General features: G+C 38.8%; 1 protein-coding gene across 1 annotated transcript in view; it reads left to right on the forward strand.

Annotated features, from left to right (window-relative positions):
- Positions 1-14474, forward strand: part of EXOC4 (exocyst complex component 4) — an 813300-nt gene that overhangs the window by 231179 nt on the left and 567647 nt on the right. The window contains exons 8-9 of the mRNA XM_068549476.1: positions 6384-6529; positions 12275-12363. Of these exons, the coding sequence (XP_068405577.1) occupies positions 6384-6529; positions 12275-12363 (235 nt within the window). The remainder of the gene's footprint in view (positions 1-6383; positions 6530-12274; positions 12364-14474) is intronic.

Consider the following 14474-nt stretch of genomic DNA (forward strand, 5'->3'; position numbering starts at 1 on the left):
GTTTTTTCTTTGTCACTAATATTTCATCCATTAGCAGCCTTACAGGGGAAATCTGATAGTTTGTAGTAATTTTAAATGGTGGTCCTAGTTTTAGAAAATATTGTTACTTTGTTTCATTGTTACTATTTAATATTTTCTGGAATCAAGGTGATAGTTTGAGGGGTGTATTACCCTGATTTTGCTCCTCCTCCACCTCTGGATTTCTCTTTTCAAATTCTGGACCTCCTGGTCTCCCTTTGCTAGGCCTTGCCTCCTCCATCCAGTGAGACTGGTTTCTGCTTGGTTCTACTCTTGCTCCATGGATGCTGGAAGGGGTTCTCTGGGAAAAATCCACAGGAACTAATGTGCTTCCTTTCTTCTCTCAGGGATCATAGCCACCAGTTTCTGCCTAATTTGGCTCCTCTCCAGGGCCTTCAAATTCTTATTTTTTTAATATGTTTTTTCAGCTGTTATAATTATCATCAGTATGAGAGATAGTCCAAGGAAGCTACTTTGCTGTTCCTGGAACAAAAACTCCTGGGCATCTGTATTTTAAAAGAGCAAATTATTAAAAATTACAGTATTTATTGTAGGCACAGTCAAGATATTGCACAAGAAGGTTGAGCCTTACTTCATTTTGGGAGCTCAAGGGAATTTTTTTTCACCTTAGACTTGCTCCCGTCATGAAGCAGTCTAGTTCTCAGATTCACAGTTGGGGGTGGGTGCGGGTAGGGGGACACATACACAGTATGGCTTTGCTGTAAATCATCAAACATTTGAAGGTAGTAGTCAGGAGAATTGGTTTCCTAGTTGCAGAGATTGAAATCTGTGCAAACCACTACTCCCGTTTTTATAAGATACCAGTGTTTTACAAAAATAGTATTTGTGATATAACTGTCACTGGATGCATATTAGTATATAATTGTTTATCCATAGAGAGCTTAGTGAAGAAACAAAAACTCATTCAAGTTATCATAAGGAAAAAATAAGGAAAACATACTAAAGGCTATAAGGATATATTGTAGAACCCAAGGGTAGAAAATCTAAGACCTTATCAGCGACTGGATTTGAGACCTTTGCACTATGGATAACTTAAAGTTGCAACCTTTGAATCTCTCTCCTGTGGGTCTCCTCTTTCTCTCTGGTCATCTGGTGCATTCTTTATTCTCTCTCTGCAGATTGGCTGTCTTTGATTTTTCATCCACATGGTAAAAGGTGGTTGCCCCAAAGTATTTACATCTCCTCACTCACATTGACGAGCACAGACCATATCCCACTAACACAGTCCTGGGAAAGAGAATCTGATTGGCTAATTGAGGGTTGGCTGTTTCCCTGGTGAAGTAGGCTCTGACCTAGACAGTGGGATCCCAGGCCTGGCTACCCAAGTCCATTGCGTGGGTGGGGAACCGTCCTTAGATGAAGCAAAGATTTTGTAAGCTGGGAAGATACTAAAAAGGATCTACCACATTAAGTATCTAGAAGGATCTGGGTGTTTCAGTGAGTAGCTACTTGGATAAATGCAGAGGCTGAAGACAGGAGATGTGTTAATTCTAAGTCTGTAAATCCCACATTTATTTTTAGAAAATTCTATGTGTATAACCACAAGCAGCCATAGGCAATATGTTAAATAAAGAGGATTAAATGGTAAATGAGGGGTCCATTCAGAATGATATTACCAATGTTAGAGCATGTTATAAATCTCAGAATCTTGGCCCTGCTTTATATATCATGGGATTACTGACTAGCATCTTAGCAACTGCTAATCAGTCTTATAGCAGAAGAGATGCCTAACCACTCCAATTTGTATGCTCTATTAAAGCATCATATTTCTTTGCTTCTGCCACAGAACCATCTAACATACCAGATAATCAAAAAATACAGTGAATTATGATATCACTGGTGTATATACAGTTTTCAGGTGCTTTTCAACTGTGCTTTCATGTTTCTTGTCTTCAGTTTTACAAATACCTTTTAAGTTAAACTTAAAACACAAATAAACTATGACTTTTAATTTTTTGAACTCTTGATCAACAAGAAATAGCAATTCCTGGTACTTAAAAAGAGAAAGAAATGAATGAGATAGGAAGGAATTTAGAAGCAGCAAGAACACACACGGGATTATCTTCTACAGATTTTCTGTGGGCAGAATGTATTTGGTATTATATGTAATGCCCTTTGCCCCAGAATTCCAATCTTGGGTGATTTCCCCCAGGCAAAAGACAAGCTGTATAGCTTATTTCTTTTCATAAAAATGGAAATTTGAACTCATCCGTGAGTGCTTAGGATATTTATGTACAATTTGGAAGATGCAGTACGTTATCCACAATGATGTAGAATCACCAAGAAATGATATGGTTATATTTTAATACCAGGCATCTGGTGTTTGTGTCAAGACTTTGTAGTAGAAGATTTAGCATAATTCAAACACATTTCAGGCATCTTAGAAGTAGGGGCTTATTTGTTCTTTGAGATATTAAAAAATGCACTTTTACCAATTTGAGTGTCAACATAAAACTTCACCTGTTTTAAAGCAGTATTTTTCAACTGGTGGTGAATGTTATTAGGAAAAAGAGGCAAACAGAATGAAGGAAACAAACATCGCAAAGCCTGTGGTTAAAATTGCAGCTATCCCTTTTTTACTTTACTCACAGGGTAGATTTTTGTACTCTGGACTCTTTCTACTTTGGAGACTGTCTCTAATTTGCATATAACGATATATACATCAAGGCTTCTTATCACATGCTTTTTAAAATTCAGTGGTTCCCTATATTTTTTGATTCACCGATATGTTGCATGGCTCTGTGGTGGAAATGAAGAAATACAGTGCTTTAAGGAATGTAAAAAATCCTCATGTTTATCAGTGGTGAGGTGTCTTTTCATTAAATAATAGCTAATAGTCTTAGGCAGTTTGGGATGAATAATTTTTTTTTAATGATGTGTAAAGTGGATACTTGAGGAGCTCAGAAAAGGGGACAGCTGACTTAGAGTGGCCTGGGAAAGGAGTGGTTGAAGAGGGAACACTGGAACTGTTTTTTTGGAAGGGTCTGTTAGGAGTTAGGAGAGAGGGTAATCTAGGGTAGGCCTTCCAGAAATGAGGGGGCCCTGGCATATTCAGGGGAGAGTTAACTAGGTGATCTTGATTGGAGTGTTGGGTTCATGTTAGGGAGAATAAGATATGATTGGAGTATTGAGGTCAGATAGTTGTAGATGATGAGGAGCCTTGTGATGGTAGCCGCAACTGTGTTTTTTATTTTGTTTGTTTCTTGTTTTTACTTTTTATTGGAGTGTAGTTGATTTACAATGTTGTGTTACTTTTAGGTGTACAGTGAAGTGAAGCTGTTATACATATACATATCAAGATATCCACTGTTTTTTAGATTCTTTTCCCATATAGGCCATTACACAGTATAGAGAAGAGTTCCCTTATACAGTAGGCCCTTATTAGTTATCTATTATATCTATCCTTATTAGCTATCTATTTTATATATAGTAGTGTGTATATGCCAATCCCAATCTCCCAATTTATCCTCCCCCCCTTACCCCCTAGTAACCATAAGTTTGTTTTCTACATCTGTAACTACTTTGTAGATAAATTCATTTGTACCCTTTTTTTGGAGCAGCTGTGTTTTAGGAAGATCACTCTGTTGAGGATGTAGGAAGATTGGAAGAGTAAGAGATGCGAGGCAGAAAGCTAAATGAGGAAAACTACGTGAGGTGAACTAAGGTGGTGGCTGTCAGAATAGACCAGAAGGGGAAACTCATAGAGTTGAGATAGAGTGATTAATGAACTTGAACACTAACTCCTTTGTGGGTACAAAGAATAAGGAAAGGTATTAAAGACAGTTCTGAAGTTTTAAACCTGGAGATCAGTGAGAATAAGAAAATACTAAAAAACAAAGTTGGCAGAAGGAATTACTGATTTTATGGCAAGATGATTTAGGTTTCAGAATTTAGGGTTGATTTTATCAGTGAAATAGGTAAATAGGTCAGGCATGCAGTCCACAGATGTGGGACTGGAGCTTGAGAGAGAAATGAGGGATAAAAACCACATCATGGTAAGAGAAATAATATATGTGGAGGCTGCTTTTTAAAGTTTAGAACCTAAAGATAAAAAGGAAATAAGAGTATAGATCGTGAGGACCAAAGCAAGATTTTTATGGAGAGGGTAGAAATAGTACATCTGTGTAGATAGAAAGGGAGAAGCTGGTGAATAGAAATAGACTAAGAATCCTGAGAGCTAATAATTAAGGGGACTTCATTGATGTGGAGAAAAAGGAACAGTGATCGTAAAATACCTGGATTTAAGGATGCTGCTTAGTTAGGTCCTGGTCAGTCAATATTTTATTGTAAAAGGACAGTCATTGAATTTTAGGACAATAATTACCTCGACAGAATTACTTGGTGTAGTGTGTCTTCAAGCTTCGGTAGAAACATAATTCTGTCATATTGGTGTAATAGCCACCATTTGAGTGAAACCAGGGCATTTGTAGACATCTTTCTGTGTTGAAATTTGAAAGATATCAACAATTTGAAATTCTTTTCTGATTTACTAGCCTTCTTTTGATCACAGATTCCTGCAAACTTTATTAACATCAGTGCCAAATCTACAAAATAATTGAGTCCATCACTGGAATTGTTACTAAAGTAGAGACCCAGTTCAGTATTCTCCCTGATTATTGTGCAGTTTCAGTGATATAGTAACAGAGATAGTACTTGTCATTATATTACTTCATCAGTTTGCTGAGTAATACTCCAGTGGCCTTGTAAATAAATAAAAAAACATTGACCAATCTCTTAACATGTTTTATGCTTTCCCAGCGAACTCTTTATTGTACAGAAAATGAAATAAAGTCCATTTACTGCCACCCATGGTCATTCTCATTGATAGTTTTTATGCTCTTAGTGAGAATGGAGTGTCATGGGGAAGAGAACAGACTGTGGAGTCAACTAAACCTGAGATGAAATCCTGGCCTGTTATTCTTTAATTATAAGGCCTTAGGCTAGTCCCTCCCTCCCCCTCCCCCCTCCTCTTCCCCCTCCCTCCCTCCCTCCGTTTTTGGAGTTTTTTTTAAAGAGCATTTTAAGGTTCAAAGCAAAATTGAGGGGGAGAGTACAGAGATTTCCCATTAGCTCCTGCTTCCAGGCATGCATATAGGCTAGTTTCTTAATACCAGTAATTCTCAGTTTCTTCATCTCTAAATTACAATTAGTAATACTTACTTCATAGATTTGAGGATTGAGTAAGGTCATGTTTTTAAAATGTCTGATATTTGATAAGTACTCAGTAATGTGTATGTGCTTATAGACATAATTGGCTTTAAAACTTACTTGGAGCAATATAGTCACAGGTGTGCTTCATAAATGTTTTGATAATAATTCCTGATATGGCCCTCACATCTCTGTTGAATGGATGAATGATTATATACATCTATGCAAGAATAATAGTTATATGGGACCCTGATTCTGAAAAGCTTTCACTTCAGTCATGGGTAGAATTGTTTGTCTACATGTACTGTATACCACTTGGTTATCTTAAAATTTTAAACGTGGCAAGTGATTACAGAAATGAGTTGAGTTGATACACTTTAGTCCCGGGTTAGATAATCTTTAGAAACCGTAGTGATTTCTGTTCCAGATCTGCTATTGTCTTTCACAACAGCAGGAACTTTCTACACTTGTCTTAGAAATAGTACAACTGATTCTAGCCCAGGCCCCCAAACCCCTGAGGCTCTAAAGTGGATTGATTTTTATAAGCAGGATCTGCTGGCAGCAGTGATCAAAAAAGCTGTTGCTTTTGTTGCTTTGAAACTCTGAAGATGAGTAGTGGGCCCTAGAAATTATTTGCAGGTCAGGACCACTTAGTCTGCTGTGGGCTCGCTAACCTGGCTGGCCGGTTTGTTAGAGTACTGGTCCAGTTCCTTGCCTATAGTCTGAGAACTGATCTTCCTGATGAAATTTTGTGCTTTCAATGAGGTAAAACATCTAAATGGATTAGCCCCTTGCCTGCAATATAGTAAGCCCTCAGTAAATGTTACGGCATCTCTGCTGCTGCTGTTGCAATTTGGAATAATGAGGATTAAATTATGACTAAAGGAGTATATTGATTAACTCACCCAGCCCAGTGCCTGACACATAGTAGACCCTCAATAAAAATGTTCCCTTTACCCCCATGTGCAAATGCTCACTATACACCGTTCCCAGTTTTAGGAGTAGGTAGCAAATTGCTGACTTTCTGGCTATAATGAATCTTCCCTTAGGTCTACAGCTAGAAATATGAATAGCTAGGTTAATATCCTTCTGAATGTCAAGGAGGTTTTAGAATTAGGTCTTCATGGTTTTAAAATTGCTTTTTCTTAATAGCACGTCATAAATGTGTGTGTTAAGCTGTTTGTCTGCTTGTACAGATGCTGTTGACTGAGTACTTGGATATGAAAAATACTCGTGCAGCCTCTGAACCCTCAGCTCAACTAAGTTATGCCAGCACTGGGCGCGAGTGTGCAGCCTTTTTTGCCAAGAAGAAACCTCAAAGGCCCAAAAATTCACTTTTCAAGTAAGTATCTCCCTGCTGGTAAGATAGGTGTCAAGATGTGTTAGATCCCAGTTGAACGGTTTTCTACTTTATTGATAGCCATTACTTCACCCATCTAAAGTTGATTTGAAATAATTGATAGGAAGTGACTATATATTCAACTTTGTGTACTTCCGTTTTCTGTAAGGGAGGTGACTATTTTGGAATATGGTTACTGGACTATCTAGAACTTTTTTTTCTTTTTTTTTTTAAAGTATATATATATATTTTTTTTCCTTTTTTTTTTTTAAGTATTTGTTTATTTATCCATTCATGGCTGTGTTGGGTCTTCGTTTCTGCGCGAGGGCTTTCTCTAGTTGCGGCAAGCGGGGGCCACTCTTCATCGCAGTGCACGGGCCTCTCACTATCGCGGCCTCTCTTGTTGCGGAGCACAGGCTCCAGACGCGCAGGCTCAGCAGTTGTGGCTCACGGGCCCAGCTGCTCCGCGGCATGTGGGATCTTCCCAGACCAGGGCTCGAACCCGTGTCCCCTGCACCGGCAGGCAGACTCTCAACCACTGCGCCACCAGGGAAGCCCCTCTAGAACTTTTAATAAAAAAAATTCTGGAATTTGTTTCTGGGGAGTCATATAAAATGAAGAGAAATGAAATTCTCCCCTTGGAATTTTATATGAAATGAAAGGAAATGAAATATTTCAGCCTTTGGAAAGCCCCAAGTGCCAAGAAACAACCTTTGTTAATATAGTCACGCAAATCTCTCTACCTAAGTAGTATTGGGTTTTACTTGATTTAGTAAAAGAACAATGTGGAAATTCTTTTTTTCAAATTACGATTAGCTACCCTCACCTGGCCATGTATCCTAAGTGTATGTCACTTGGTAACAGGTAACAGTTAATATTATTATTAACATTAATAATAATAACGATAACAGCTACCATTGCTTGAGTGCTTACTATGTACCAGGCACTGTGGTAAATGAGTTTCTCAGAAGAATCTCAATCAAACATAATTTGATTCAGATTATACCAAACTTGGGCAGCAGGGTAGTGGTTAATGCTTACTGAGTCCTTACTAAGTGCTAGCCAAGGCATGAAGCCATTTTCATGGATTGTCTCATGTATTTATTCATTCTAACAATCTAATGGGCGTGGGTTCTATTTTTCATCCTCTATTACACGGTAAAAAAAAATTGAGGCGCGTGCACAGAAACATATAATTCAGAAAAGAAGACAGACAAGTAAATAGTTGGTGACAGTTCCATGTAGTAAAATGTATGAGATGAGCACATGGTATTAGTGGAGGTTAGGAAGGGACTCTCAATCAGGATCAGCTCTTAAGCTTCTCAGGAAACTTCACACTACCCTCCTGGGAGCAAAGCCAACTCTTCCACTGAGTTAACAGTGCCTTGGGAATCAAAGGCTACCAAACACTACCTATGCGGTATTGGGTATTGTTTATTCTCATGGTCAATGACTTTCTCTCCTCAGCACTCGTCAGAGGGGATTATTGGATCACATACATGGCACAGAAAAAGTTTATTGGAAACCCCAATCTATTTATCAGAATTACGTGTGATCTAAATGCAATGTGGTATCCTGGAACAGAAAAAGGATATTAGTGGAAAATTTTGTGAAGTCCAAATAAAGTCTGTAGTTTTGTGTCATACCAATGTTAATTACTTAGATGCAACAAAATGTACCACGATTATGTAAGACATTAACATTAGGGAGAGATTTGGGTGAAAGGTATACAGGAACTCTCTGTACTATTTTGCATCTTTTCTATAAACTTAATGATTCCAAAATAAAATTTGTTTTTAAAAATTTTTTTTAAAAATCAAGGCACAAGAGGTTAAGGAAATTATGCAAATTCACATGGCTAACAAGTGGTAGAAATAGGATTTAAATCTTGCCAGACCTATGTTCTTCTAAGGAATTAATAGATATTTAAGAAGTTGTATCTGTAAATCTAAGCATGTAAAGTGACTACATAAGTATCATCCCAGTATTCTGAATTTCTTCTTTTTAAATATTTGAAAGTCCAGTATCTTCTGTTGATGCACTTTTGAGATTTGTTTTCTGTCAAGGATTCATAGAGTTCTTAATCATTAAGGAAAGTTTCAACAGTTCATTTATCTTGTGGTCTAGAGGAGAGGAGATTTACTGTGCCCACACTGGAATGAAATCCATTCTGTTTATTGAATTCGTTCTCTTTTTTTTTTTTTTTAAACAGTTTTATTCAGAGGTTGGATGCAGTATCAGTTAAAAGGCTTTAGTCTGCAAGTAGCATGGAACCCCAAATGAATAGAATAACCTATAAGAAAGTTATTATCTCACACATAAGAATAAATATAGAGGATTCTTTAATTCACCGGTACAGTATCATCAAGGACTCAGCCCTTTCAGCTTCTCTGCATTCAATCCCACTCCAATAAAAATGGTGGTGCCCAGGAAATAGTGTGCGATTCATCCTGCAAATCTCTTTTTTTTTTTTAATTAGTAGGCTTTATTTTTATCCATTTTAGGTTTACAGAAAAATTAAGCTGACAGTACAGAGATTTCCCTTATGTCCCTTTACACCATAGTTTCTCCTCTTTATTAACACCATAGTTTCTCCTCTTATTATTAGTGTGGCATATTAGTTACAATTGATGAACCCATATTGATACATCGTTATTAGTTAAAGTCCATTGTTTATGTTAGGGTTCACTCTTTGTATAGTGCTGTGGGTTTGGAGAAATGCACAATGTCATATATCCACCATTATAATATCTTACAGAATAGTTTCACTGCCCCAAACATCCGATTTTCCACTTATTCATTCCTCCTCCTTTTCCTTACCCCCTTGAAATGACTGATCTTTTTTATTATCTCTATAGTTTGCCCTTTCCAGAATGTCTTAAAGTTAGAATCATACAGTACGTAGCTTTTTCAGACTGGCTTCTTTCGCTTAGCAGTATGCATTTAAGGTTCATCCATGTCTTTCTGTGGCTTTTTGTGGCATCCTTTGTATCGCTAAATCATACTACTTGTGTGGATGTACCACAGTTGTTTTTCCATTCAGCTATTGAAAGACATCTTGATTGCTTCCAGCTTCTGGCAGTTACGAATAAAGCAGCGATAAGCATTCATGCGCAGGTTTTTGTGTCAGTGTCAGTATTCGACTCATTTGGATAAATACCCAGGAGCATGATTACTAGATCATATGGTAGGGCTATGTTTAACTGTGTAAGACACTGCCATACTGTGTTCCAAAATGGCTATATCATTACAAATCCGTTTTTATTAATGATTAATTATCCATCTGTTAATCTTTTTTGCCAGTCACAAAGCCCCTCTGCAAGTTTTTCTCAAGAAAACTAATAGGACCGGGGTCTGAGGCCCATTCCTAAAGCAGTCACTGGCAAGGGGAAGCAGACCATGGTGACAGTCTTAAACCAATCAGAGTTCATCTCCAGTGATAGGTCTGCAGCTGGAGAGGGAGCCCCTTCTGAGCACCCTGCCGAGTGAGAGGGAGCAAGGACGCAGACGTCCAGATAGAATCGGGCCTGTGCCAGCGAACAAGATAGATAGTGGGAGGAAAGGTGTTTGATGGAGGCAACTAAGACTGCCTCAGATACTGCCTAAGGCCTGCTGTTAGGCCTTTTCTTTCCCCTCTCCCCTCCCTTCCTCCCTCCGCCTCTTCCCGTCCTACCCACCCCTCTTCAAGCTCAACTGACCGTTCTCAGTCTACGCCTATTGCAGAAAGCAGGTTTCGGGGTGTTTAGATTTCATGCTGTCAGCCCTCACCCCTAACTTGCAACCTCAGACCACGTAAACATTTTCAGACATGTAGCCAATCCTGAAATTGTGGTGTAGGAAAACATAAGTTACTGGAAATGAATAAGTGAACGATTTCTTAAGTAATCGTTACACATTTGTTATTATTACATAGTAATAAAAACTCATCACCTGCACAGAATTAGGCCATTCTTAGAAATTTGCCCATTTCTGGTTTTGGTTCCACCATTAATGAGCCATGTGAGTCAGGGCAGTTCTCTTGTCTCAGTGGCCTCAGTGCCTTTGGCTGTAAAGTGAGGAGGTGAGACTGGCTAATCCCTCATGCCTCTTTTACTGTAAAATCATATCCATCTGTGACTTGTTGCAAACACAAAAAGGATTCCTGAGTAGTGAAAGTGCATCAGGTCATAAAGGATTCAGATTTTGGCAAGCTGTCATCTGTTTCTGTCACATCTGTGAAGAACCTTATTATTCTCTTTAATTGTCCCTAGCCAAGGTTAATTAAGTGTGTTTAAGTTCTTTCTTATTGTATATGGTGTGTCTCTCTGTTCTTTGCTCAAGAGTTTATTTTTTCCCTTGCCGTTTCTGATCAATAGCTGTCAGCCTGCTTTTTGGAGGTCAGTGGCTTCTCGTCAGCACTTGACTGGCAGGTGACACTTTTGAAGTACTGCACACTTTGCCTTTCTTCTGGCTGTTTGTGCCCTCTTAGTTCTTGGCAGGGTGCAGAGAAAGGATCAAGTAACTCAGCTGTTTCCCTCAGACTGACATTCATCTTGGTATTCATCTTCCTTGTCAAAGAACCGATAAAGAAGGCATAATTAAGAAAAACGTTGGTGCTCCTTCCTTGTGGCCAGAAACCTATCCCGTTATCACTGTTGCTCTTTCACTGTGTTGCTGTTTACCCCTTAGTGGCTGTAATTCTTAGAAGGATTTCTCCTGTCAGCCTGTTATCCTGACTTTGAAAATCTCAGGTTTGAAATGGAATTTCTTAGCACATCAAAGGATTTACAGTTTGATGATACAGTCATAGTTTTACCTGTTTTTTTTTTTTTGTTGTTGTTGTTCTTCCTTACCTGCAAGTTACTTTTAAGACTGTGATTTGTTGTTGTTGTTTTTTCTATTTTGTAGTCATTGTTTTAGCTTTTAAAACCATGTTCTATATCACGAACCCATCCCCCATATTTCTAACCTCTGAAGCAGTCCCTGGGGAGGTGTGAACAACATTTTGTAGCTTGGTATTTTTGAAAGTATTTTATGTGGTAAAATACAACAACAACCAAAAAAAAAAACAGGTAAAATTATGACTGTATCAAACCGTAAATCCTTTGATGTGGTAAGAAATTACATTTCAAACCTGAGATTTTCTGTCAGGATAACAGGCTGACAGGAGAAATCCTTCTAAGAATTACAGGTGGCCGGTAAGAATCCTGGCAGCCGTTTAGAAAGTATATTGTTTTTGAGGACTTTTAAGGAGAGACCATAGATGCCTTGTTTCTCTGGTGTAGTTATTTAACATCATTTCTCACAGCCCTTTGTGCTAGTCCTCTCACTGGGGGAGTTAGAAAGGCCGGCGGTCAGCTCTGAGGAGCCCATATTTCTGTGGTGGCAGCTGGCAGACACTGATGTCTTTTGAGCTGCCTAGGAGCAAAATCAGAATGCCTTTAGAGGGTACTGCTGTTGCTGTGTGTGTAGGGATCCTGGCAAGGGATCTGGAGGCAAAAGAATGTTTCAAGATCGAGTGTATCAGTTGAAATAGAGAAGGAGCAGAAGATCCAAACACTGTCATGGAGGAGCGTTTAGGCAGGAATATCATTCACAAATCAAGGTCTATGGCAGCCTGCCCTGGCCTGGAACAGCCAGAACGTCTTGGTTGTGGAACACTAGGGAGCGTCACACGGGCTGGAGTAGAATACTGTCGGAATATACAGAGCTGGACACCACCTGTTTGGTTACTACCTAATCGTTTGTTTACGCTGCATTTCGTTGCAGGTTCGAATCATCCTCCCATGCCATCAGTATGAGTGCCTATTTGCGAGAACAGAGAAGGGAGCTGTACAGTCGGAGTGGAGAGCTTCAAGGTGGGTAATCGACCTTCTCTGGAAAAATTAGTTTTCTGGAGGAAGATCTGAAGTGTTTATAGCATGTGAATTTGAGGTCTGCATTCACAGGATTCTTTCAAGATAGCAAAGATTGAAAGACTTGGTAATCTGTTTCTTCTATCATTTCCCAGCATCAGCTGCCAAGCAGCTAAAACTATTACTATGGCCACAGGATTTATAGACCTGCTACCATTCAAGTGGGAACTCAATGTAAAAAGAAATGAGGGCAGTTCCTTTTTGCTTAAAGATGGCAGACATGATTCCAGTCACCGTCTAGGGGAATGCCAGTCTTCTGTGGCTGCCACTGTTATTTTAATTATTGTTTTCAGTACCTTCTGGAATATGGCAGGAGTACTTGAGATTTGGAAAAATACAGATGCAGCCTCTGTCGTTATTTAAAGGGAAGAAGGATGCCTTTAAACAGTACGTTCTGATCAACCTAACTTTGATACGCAGGGTATTTGATGTTCATGTGTGGTTACTAGAAAGTTGGAATCTGAAGAAGAAAATAATTAAGAAAATAAATTATAAGTAAATTTATTTAAATAAAAAAAGTCACACTAATAACATTTTTTCCTGTGACCAAAAGGATGCTAATCATGGTAAATGTGATCAATTAAGAAAGATTTGTGAAGGTCTGCTAAGTGCAAGGCATCCAAGCACTGGAAGGGATGGAAGTTGTTGAGTACGTGGAAATAAAAGATAAAAACCTTAAGATCCAGTTATGAAAGTAAGGAATGAATATCAATCACAATATAAGGCAGTCAGTGGTAACAACTAAGTGGATGGTATGGATAAAATTGCTAGAGGAGTTGAGAGGGGAGAGATTCTTTAAATTATTTTAGAACTATGGGCTTTCTCCATGAGGGATGGAGAAGAACACTTTCACTGTCTCTGATGCATTGCAGGCACTTGGAATATTTTGTAGTGACTAGCCTACACAATTAAATATTTAGTTTTTAAGACTCATCATAATTCTACATCAGAATATCAGGAAGCAACTAGCCAGCCTTTCTAGAGTTAAAAGACTAGTCATTCCTACCTTCACCTTCATTATTAATCTATCAGTAAATACCTGTAAATTTTTCCAAAGACGCTGCTATGCTGTCTCATAGTTATATCACGGTAATAATTCCCCAGCTCAGACATACAGTTACCAGAATTAAAAGCCTAGAAATACATTTGCGGATATAAGGAAAGGAAATTAGCTTACAAGCATTTTATTTAATATTAAAGTATTGCTGTATGTTCTAGAAAACATGAAGTGTGTGTCTTGGAGTCTTGAAGTGGAGGAGTACAGAGAGTAGTTAGGTTTGGAACAAATGAAGGAGTGAGCCACTGTCTGGTCAGTCACACAAGGAGGGAGGGAGGAGGGTGACCTGGGCTTCTGCAGCATAGGGTGGATTGCAAGGCTTGGACGGAAATGATAGTTTTGGAACACACATTCTTGTAGGACTGATCATACTTGCACTGACACTTAGGGGGCGTAGAAGATTACCTAGGTTTGGAGAGCTCTTCCATATCTCCACCTTCCATCACAGTGTCCTACTTATAAATTCAGAATTGACCTAAGGAGTAGTTTAAGTTTACCTCCAAAATTTCTCTCCATCTGGCTTCTAGTATATGAAATTCGTTTAGTGAGGACACCCAGAGCCTTTCTTCTTCTGTTTTAGCTTGAATCCTGATCACTTCATTTTTATTAATTAAAAATTTTAATTTTTTAGAGCAGTTTTAGGTTCACAGAAGAACTGAGTAGAAAGTACAGAGAACAGCCCCGTCCCTACATACGTATACACAGCCTCCCCGACTTGCAGCAGACAGCCTGCACCACAGTAAAGCTTTTCACTTGACACTTAGAGATGAAAAGGTAGACCACGTAACTAATGGGACAGCAGTGCAACTTGTCATTCACTCGTCTTCAAGCATCGTTACTGAACGAGGATAAATGACAGATACCAGCTTCTCCTTTTTTAGTAGACAGCGAGCGCGGTGAGTGAGCACTGTGCCCTTTGCTCTCGCTCTGCCCCATCCTCACCCCCACCCGTGGTCCATGACCTCTTGAGAGACAGACAGTACAGCCAGTCAGTGAA

This window comes from Eschrichtius robustus, chromosome 8 (assembly GCF_028021215.1).
Source record: "Eschrichtius robustus isolate mEscRob2 chromosome 8, mEscRob2.pri, whole genome shotgun sequence".
NCBI classification, from domain to species: Eukaryota; Metazoa; Chordata; class Mammalia; order Artiodactyla; family Eschrichtiidae; genus Eschrichtius; species Eschrichtius robustus.